This window comes from Lepeophtheirus salmonis, chromosome 4 (assembly GCF_016086655.4).
Source record: "Lepeophtheirus salmonis chromosome 4, UVic_Lsal_1.4, whole genome shotgun sequence".
Lineage (NCBI taxonomy): Eukaryota > Metazoa > Arthropoda > Copepoda > Siphonostomatoida > Caligidae > Lepeophtheirus > Lepeophtheirus salmonis.
The window spans coordinates 3,970,830-3,980,722 of NC_052134.2; the positions used below are offsets into that span (position 1 = coordinate 3,970,830).

The 9,893-nt window shown below is 30.7% G+C and overlaps 1 protein-coding gene across 1 annotated transcript; it reads right to left on the reverse strand.

Annotated features, from left to right (window-relative positions):
- Positions 1-8,102: 8,102 nt before the first annotated feature.
- Positions 8,103-9,566, reverse strand: LOC121116405 (uncharacterized). The gene is made up of 4 exons (XM_040710660.2): positions 9,408-9,566; positions 8,976-9,347; positions 8,490-8,914; positions 8,103-8,419 (listed from the first exon to the last, which is right to left on the reverse strand). Exons 1-3 carry the CDS (start codon positions 9,436-9,438, stop codon positions 8,493-8,495), a joined length of 825 nt encoding a protein of 274 aa, XP_040566594.1. The 5' UTR covers positions 9,439-9,566; the 3' UTR covers positions 8,103-8,419; positions 8,490-8,492.
- Positions 9,567-9,893: the final 327 nt, after the last annotated feature.

Genomic DNA, 9,893 nt, shown 5'->3' on the forward strand with positions numbered 1-9,893 from the left:
TAACAACAAAAAAATTATAAAGGACCTTTTAAATACAGACAGCTCCGTATCGGAACAACATCTCAATAAGAGCAAGAATGTTCTTAAGCGAAGAAAACAGTCCAGATTTTTGATTACGTAAATATATTGCATATTATTTTCGTCAATTTTCTCAATGGTGGGATTGTCAAGTTTTGAGGTAATCTTCTTCGAACATTACAATATGTATAATAAAATATAAATGATGAGAAAAAAAAGCTCAGGGAGTTTAACAAATATTTGTATCTTTTTATCAAGGAGTTTTTTTATATAACTTCTACGTAAAAATTACATCCAAATGGAATTTATAGGTTAAAAACTGATATACTTTAAGGATTTTGTTTGAAAAGGACTAATGCATCTGTTTTTTTAATTGTTTTTACACCACAGTGAACCATAAGTAACTATTTTGAGCCAAGATATTACTTTGATTTCATTTACAAAAGAGTATTTGATCCGACTAACTGTAGTTCATCTTATTGTTCATATTGTTGAAATTCCTCGAGGTTAAGTGTGGAAATTTTTTGAATTTTTCTAATAATTAATTTTATTAAATAAAAAGCAAAATAAATATGTATAAAAATAGAAATATGGAAACAATATATATATATTTTTTTTGTATTATTATATCAACATTGTCTGGATGATTTCTTTACTAAAATTGAAAAACAAAATATACTCGTTTTTTTTTCTTTAAATTGTATTTTCTTTGGATTGCATGATCGTACATAAAATATAAACACTTATTTGAAATTTTGCATAAAATTTTGCAAATAATCAATCAATGTTCATGTAAATCATTGAATTTTTCATTTTCAAAAGTTGATTTAAACCTATTCAAGATGATTAAAAATACTTAAATTATTACATTTCGAAATGCTCAAAAAGAAAATTTGATACAAAAAAATGTATTTACAAATTCGGGATCCGCTTGTCAAGTATTAATATAATTTAATAATGAATTATTAAAAATATATATATATTGACTTGTGTAATACATATATTTCCTCTCTAACCCATGCGTATTGAGTCTTAAGATTGTCTCGAGTTTTTGTGCAACTGACTCTTAGGACGAAAATACCAGTAGCCTTTACTGTATGGAACTGGATAACTTTTGTTTTAAAATGGAACTCTTTATCCAGTTATTAAATTACTGCTGTAGAGTTATCTATTGTATAAATATGTTTATATTTTACATTATATTTACATACAAAAGTATATAATTCAGCATCTTAAAAAGGGTAATAATGATTTATTCCTTATAAACAAGGTATTAAGTCTTTTTTTTTCTTCAAATTTCTAACTCAAATTCAATTTCTTAAACTCTTGCAACTGTTATTAGCTACGGAACAGTTGCAATTAAGGACGTAACCTGAGTAATTTACGTATCTGTGTAATCGCACATGAAACTTCAATAAAAAAATGGAAGACATGTATATTATTCGGAAAATCACTCGTTGGGTGTGAAAAATGTCAAGATATTATTCCTATCTTTATTTATTAGCTGGTAGCTGTTTTTACACATTTTTTAAATATATCTATCCCTATTGACGGGTAATTTTGAATATATCCTTATGTGCATGAGTAATTATGTACAAAAAAAAAAGAAGATTGACTAAGCAAACCAAGAATTTCATGGTATTTTGTGACGTCATCATTTGGGTTAAAAACTCAACAAGAAATGCTTACAATTACGTCACATATAGTATAAATTGTTTTCTTCCAGCACTCTCAATTATCACCAGGGTCTCCGAAGTCAATGCAAAATGACGTGATCATTAATATGAATGGCAACATAATCACGTAATATTTTGTTTATTGTCATTCAAAAAGTGAGGGGCTTATGACGTCCCCTGTTGTGGTTCCTAGGCCTATCAGTAATAGGCTTACATTATTTCATATTTCTAAAGATTATTTGTAATTAATGTTATATAGCTAAGAATTACTTGCAGAGATTAAAATAGGGTGTTCTACCCGAGTTTGAAGTTAAATTACCGGTATCTAAAGATAAAAATAAATTAAAATGCAGGATGCATAATTGCAACATTTGACGGGTTGCATATAAATGTTGGCAAATCTAAATCAAACTAGTTAAGAGTAATGGAGCCAAAACCAAAAAGTATCACAACTCTCCTTGTTTACAGTATGACCCTCGTCAAAAATGAAATATTTACATATGCCTGTAAAGTGTTAGAATATGTATCTCGCCGATTAACTATGCTAATTGGCAAAGGAATCCCAATTTAAAAGGTTTTCTTGTAACGGTTTTGAAGGATAAAGATTTTTAAAAAAATGGAATCATTTTGTTACCAGTTTCATTATAATTTTTTTCTTTAGTCTCAAAGTCAAGGATCTTTTAAACACTTCTTTTCTTTCCTTCATTGGCAGTCAAAGATACCATTTAGATAATTAATAAAAATAATTACCTCTCATAATAAATAGAAACGGCAGGAGCATGAAGTACAAATATAATAATAATCAAATAATTTTTCATAGAGTTCATTCCAAAAAGGAAAGAAACCCTTTTCCTTCTTTTTCCCTCAAAAATGATGATGAGTTTGATGATTAGATATAGAGTCACGATTTTCAGCATACCTACATGATACACCTCACTGTATCATTATTAATATAAACCACAACAATAAGAAAAATATTTATATAAATATATGTATGTATTTGTAACCGATGGTAGCATCGGGGTTTGTATACGCTTATTTATAGACAAATAGAAAAGTAAATATCCGTATGAACGATGCCCATTTGTACCATATTATACCTGAATGGATAGATGAGTCTAATGCTTATCTTCAGCATGTAAATCACTCAACTATTTCTATTTCAAAATGAGAATAATTCAATTCAAAATGGAAACAGTCCAGTTCAAAATGGGAACAGTCCAATTCAAAATGAGATAATTCAGTTCAAAATGGGATTACTCCTATTGGAAATTGAATTTTCTAGTCCAGTGGTTCTCAACCTTTCTGGTGCAGTGACCCCTTGATAACATTTGTCAAATAACTCCTTAACTACATTTTGTGAGCAGTCATATTTTGCTGTTGGTACTTGCTGTCAAAATCAAGCCTTTTTTTTTAAACCATGACCTTTGTTTTTAAAATACTGAAAATCCTTGCCTGCAAGGTTAGGATGTTCAATGTCACAATAGCTTTTCATTTTGTTGGGCTCCATCGATTCGGCTGACATAATAATATGGTTGCAAATGACATATTCTGGCTTTTCAATTCCTGCTTCGACTATGAAAGTACAGTTATACCTTAAAAATTCATCTCAACATTTAATTTTCCCCGGCAGATTGTCAGGCGACCTTATATAGAGTTGCAGCCCACAGGTTATGAATCACTAGTCCAAGTTAAAATGGTAATAACTAGCTTTTCAATTGAATTGTCCAATTTAAAATGGTAATAACTAGCTTTTCAATTGAATTGTCCAATTTAAAATGAGAACAATCTTTAAGTTATCAAGGTTTAAAGTAGGCCAATTTGATCCCTGCTCCCTGTATATAGCCACAGGTTTTACAGTCCAGTAATAACTAGCTTTTAATTGAATTGTCCAATTCAAAATAAGAATAGTCCAATTCGAATTAAAAATTAATCAATTCGTAAAAACAGGCAGATTGAATTGTAGCTGCGATAAAAAAATTCACAACAAAACCTGTGGAAGATGTATCCCTGGTAGGTATATGAACTAATGTTAGCACAACTTTAAATTTTGAGATGATGACTTTTTAAAAGTCTACACAAACAATTTGTTACTACAATGTATTTGAAAAATCTATAGTTACATTATACATATATAGTCGACAAATTTTTAACCTAATACTAAGGTAATTCAAAAATCAATCATTTCTACAAAAAAAAAAACACATTTTAATTTTGTGTAAAAAATCCTTTATAAACAGGGCTGTCCAAAAGTCTTCAAACTCTTAGTTTTGGCATTAAACTCTGCAATCTAGTTGGTTGTTATACAGTCTGAGTTCAATCCCTCTCTTCTGATATAGAAAGAGAACCATTGAAGATATTTTTATTAGTCAAGATGCATCATCTAAGAAAAACAGTAGAGAATCTTCATCGTTTCAAATTTATCAGATTTGGAGACCTTCAATCAATCTCAGTTCTGTTACAAATAACGGCAAAAAGATTCGAGAGACTAGAAACGTTGATGATAAACCAAGAAATGGACACCCGAGGTCTACTCCAAAACATCCCAAATCTATGGTGTGTGCCGCATGTGAAGCATTTAAGTCATGTCTAAGGAATGTAATCGATAAAGAACGCAATTATGTTGAATAATTTATAAAATACGGAATAAAATTTAATAATTTTCTATAATATTTAGTTTGAGGATTTTTCTCTACGATCAACATTTCACTCAATAGTTAAAAGTTAAAAAGGTTTAAAAGTTATGGTCACCCCTGTATATAAAAATATTTGTAGAATAATTAATTTATTAAGCCCAAAGCTCTTTATCCCAATAAGTCTAACTAAAATATGTATATTGATTTTTGTAACTCAACTCAATGCCTCGTCAATGTTAAGCTTAGTTCCCAAGTTTTTCGTTTAATATACCATCCATAACGCTGGAACTATAAAAAGGTATTACTTTTAATTTTATATTTAAGTAGTTTTTGATGACCCTAATTAAATTTAAATATTCTCATTTTGAATTGGACTTGTCTCAATTTGTATTGGGCTATTCTCATTTTTAATTAGATTTAAACTATTCCATTTTGCATTGAACTATTTCCCTTTCGAATGGGATCATCTACATTTTGAATTGGACTATTCCGTATTGATTTGGACTGTTCTCATTTTGAATTGGTCTATTCTTATTTTGAATTAGAAATGGTATAGAATTACATAAAATATAACTTCTCGGTATGTTAAAAAAGAAAACAAAAAATCACGTCACAACTATGACAATTTACAGTATATATTAAGGAGAGCTCCTTAGCTGTCATTATGTTTTATATGATCAGCTGGTAACACTGTAAAGTGAAGGTAATACACACTAATCCCATTCCGTATTAAGAAAGGACAAAGACATAATCTTCAATTCTACTCCGAGTCCAAGGACTTGCTCTTATAAATCCCTTACAAATCAACAGTGTTACACAACGTCATTTATGAGTATTCACACTTTAAACTTAAATATTATCTCTTCAAGAACGAAGGTATGATTATAACAGCTTTGGAATATATAAAACCCTGTTGAGGTTGCAACTACTGATAAAAAAATATATAGAAGTGACTAGATATGCAAGAGACTGTTCCCTTGCTTTTTACATTTGTCATGATTTAGGGATATATTCGATATTTTATTCGAGGTCGGAGATTTTATAGTTTTTTCAAATAGAAATGCAACATTTTGAAATGAGCTTATTGAGATCAAAATAATTATTGTTAAAGTTACAAAAATATATATATATATACGCACATACAGAATCACTCAGTATTCTGCATTCAACATTCGCTACCCGGCATTTTCTCCCATTTTTTCTTCCTCACCTTTCTCTTTTTTTTTTTTTTTTTTTGCATACTCTTGGCATAATTTCATGCCAGCTGTTGTCGCGGGACATTAAATCAATCAAATTTATTATTATAAGGAAAGAAAACATGAAGGGATCATAAAATACTGTATACTTTTATCATAATACAATATTTTTATGTATGACGTATTATCGCGATCGCGGCGGTAATTATCATTTATGCTTACTGTTATTATCTATTTACCTGTTTAATTTTGTATTACCAATATATAACAAAAGAAGTCTTGTATCCATCCGTGATTGTATTAAATAATTCAAATTAATATCCAAAATGATTCATAGTTATGCTGCTCCTTTTGGCTGTAAAAATAATTCAAGCTTGACTGGGAAAGATATCAGCTATTATAGAGTTTCCCAATAATCCAAAAATCTCACCAAAGTGGAGATTTTTTATTTGCTGAAAAAATTGGGTGTTAAATATTTGAGGAAGGATATGTTCAGTTCACTTCTGCAAAGAGGACTGTATTATAAGTATCATGATGCATATTTTATATTACACTAAATTTATCAATATCTTAGTATTGTGTTTCAGATCCACAGTGGAGAATTCGAAAGGAGGTTAATGCCCCTTCTAAATTTTCTTCTAACACTTTGAATATAAAGCTACAGGAATATATTCTTGCATTCAGAAGAAATACAAGAAGAATCTTCACACACTATAAAAATACAATATTGATGATTGGATAATTCCAAATCAAATTGCTTTAAGGATTTTGCCCAACCACCTCTGTTTTGGATTATATTTATATATTTACTAAATTTCCTCAAACTCCAAGGTGGTCAAATTACGGCAATTTGTTATAGAATGAGAATATCTAATATTATATCAATATGATACATAATTACTTAAAAATAATGTTCTTGTTTAAATACCAAATATATATATTTATTATTTATAATACAAATTGTACTGCAAATTAAGTCAATATGTGTAATGTCTTAATTTCAAAGAAATTTTTACGTCAAATAGATATAATATTTTATTTCTTTAAACAAAATAATATCATCTTTCTTAATTCAAAAAAATCATAAATTTTTGTCTAGGATTATGTAAAAATATTTTTGTTTATTTTTAATGGTAGCTTTATGTATGTGCTCCAACTTTTTTTTTTTTTTTTTTTTTTTTTTTTTTTGTTTTCTACGTATTTTTTGAAATACAAAAAAAATAGCATTAAGTATGTATTAATCAATTATCGAATAACTGTATTGCACTTGTTTGAAATGTAAGTTATTCAACCAAAATGTTTCATTTATCATCTGACGAAATTGCATAAGCATGGTATTAACCATCCATGCGATATTTAAACATTTATTATTGATAACTATTAAACAAAAAGTATTAATAGCTAAAAAGATTCGATTAATAACAAAACTAGACCCTGGAGGATAACTGACCCATAATCCTAATAAAACAGCAGCACCATCAACTGAAACTTGGTCAATTTATATAACGTGCATCAACCAATTTTAGTACTTTTGGCCTTCAACTGATCTGTTCCATTTTAACTTTGCAATGTATAGTATGGTCGAGGGGAGGCCAGTACATTTTTAAGGCTCCCTAACTGCAGAGTAGATACTTCAGATATTTTCGTTTGATATTATGTGTACAAGCTGTAATTATGTGACGAACCGTTTCTACAGAGTTGTTCAGAACAAAGGAAGTCACATTAAATGATATCTTACTAAATTGTAGGACGATAATAAACCTGTATAAAGTATCAGCATATATTTTTATATAAACCATATTTCCATTTTTTTTATAGAGCCCTAATTCTGGACCACCATGTATACTGATTCTCTGAATTAAAAAACTCATTTTTATGTAATTTTAAGTTAAAATGTGGGTAGAAGTTTTTATACTACAAGTCCAAGTCGAGTGTCAAATCTCTACTCTCAAATCCAAGCACTTGAATATTTTCACTGATTCCAGTTAGATTCCTCGAATTTCATTAGAGATCATTTTAATCTCCTAACTATAGTTGTGTCTATAAAATTAAGTGTTTATGTGAGCTCAGTATAAATTAGCTTCCGAGATTAAGTGGAGCTACAAGTATTCAAAATCTGGACTCAAATCCAAGTCCCCAGCTCTTTTGTAATATTTTTTTTAAATGGAGGAGGCATGTGTGATAAATATTTACAATTTCAATGCATCGGTAACTTGTGGAAATTACTTTTTATTCACATTTTGGAACAATTTAAAGGGATTGTGATAAAATTGATTAAAAAATGCTCTTAAATCTAACAAAGTCTCAATTCAAATGGAATTGAAAATTTATGCTTTCCTGTTGCAAATATTTGATTGTGATATCAAGTTTTCAAAATATGGTGTTGAGTCCGAGTCGAGTCACAAGTTCCCACACTAATATGAAAGTACAATTAGACTCATTTATAGGCATCCATTTATGACAAAGATGGATTTTTTTTTTGAAACTACTATTCCATGTTGTAATAAAATGCAAATTTTCAAGATATGGACTTCAGTCCAAGTTCCCTATTCAATTTACCAGATACTGCTACAAAGTTATGATTCATATATGATTATGGTTTTTTATTATACACAAGCTATAACAATAATAAAAATAATAATTTAATGCCGAAGATGATAAACATATTAAATATATAGATTTGTAACTTTGTATGAGGATACATGTTCCATCATACAGAGATAGATACAAATCATGTTATCTGAAAAGAATAAGAAATTTTATTTCTCTCTATTCAGATTCTCAACTTCTTGAAATGAATAATAGTAAAATGTGTAAATGATTGTTTCTTGAGCAAGACATAATGTTGTGTTTAGGAAGGACGTAAGGTTGTAGCCAGGGTCGGTCAGTCGGACTAGAGTGAAGTGAGATAAGGTGGGTTTAGAAGAACAAAGAAAGACAGAAAAACCCCAAACCTCTTTCACCTCTTAGTTTCTGAATCTTCGTCCATTTTTTCCTCGGAATTGAGATCGTCCAGAACGGTCTGAGTCATAGGACGCATATTGATCTAATGGAGCCTCATCCTCAGCTACATTGGCCTCAAAACCATAGCCTGAAAGGGGAGCATCAGCAGAGCCAGCAGAATAGGAAGCGTCAGCAGGAGATCCATAATCCGAAGAAGCAGCCTCAGCTGCAAGAGCCTCTCTTTCTGCAGCAATTTCGTCATTTTTAGAGTAGAGGCCTTCAGCTTCGGCACAGTCAAAGTTGAACCACCAATCGCAGATAAAGTAGTTTTGGTTAAAGATGGTACCATTGGGGCAGAGGAAAGAATACTTGGCGAGACTTCCTGCTCCATCAGCAGTACAGATGTGGAATACTTGACACTGGGCCTCGGGATCAGCGTAATATCCTGAAAAAAAAACAAAAAACGAAAAACTAAAGAGCTGAAACTGTTTAAGCACACAATATACCTCCATCAACTTGTCCTTCGCACTCAAAACCACTCTCTGGCACTTCAGCAAAGATGGGGTAGTCCTCTCCGGGAATTCCGGGAACAGACTTTTCTAACATGGATAAGGCATCACCCTCAGCAGTATTGGCGGCAGTATCTAATTCTCCATCATAAGAGGGTTGGGAATTGTCATATGTGGGTTGAGAATTGTCATATGTGGGCTGAGAAGTTCCTGCACCATAGCCGCTTGGAGGAGGGGCTTCGTAAGAGTTTTCTGCTTGAAAGGGTGCACCATAACTGGATGAAGCTTCCTCACGACCTCGACGGGAGGAGGTACGTCTTCCTCCACGATGAACTCCGTCAGAAAGGACGGTTTGGGTCAAGAGTGATCCTGAAAAAAAGTAAATTATAGCAGTATCATCCGTGGATTATGAAAAAGGTCACCTAGTACCTAAAACGATGAAAGCAACGAATTTGTTCATTTTTGATTGGCTGGAATTAAAAGCTTTTGCTGTAGTATAAATATTTGATCTCTTTAAAAGATTGTTGTTCACTTGAGGGGAGTACCAATGGAACTGGATAATGAACCCTATGCCATGGGCCCTTATATACTAACAACACTCGAAGAAGAGAGGGAGGAGGAATGTCTTCGTTGTTTAACGGCGTACCTACGCAAATGTTGCGTACAAATATCATTTCCCGCGTTATTGAGTCTTCTTCATTTTTACGTTTTTTTCTTCTTCTTCTTCTTCAAAGTAAGTGACGGGTAGAAAAAAAATATTCGGAAATAATATGTATTTTGCTTCGTTAAATGAAGATTCCCAGAAAGGGATTTGTCTTCTTCATAGAACATGTAAATACACAGATTTATTGATTAGATATATATATATATATATACATATATCTAATCCATAGGAAATAATGGGTATTATTTCTT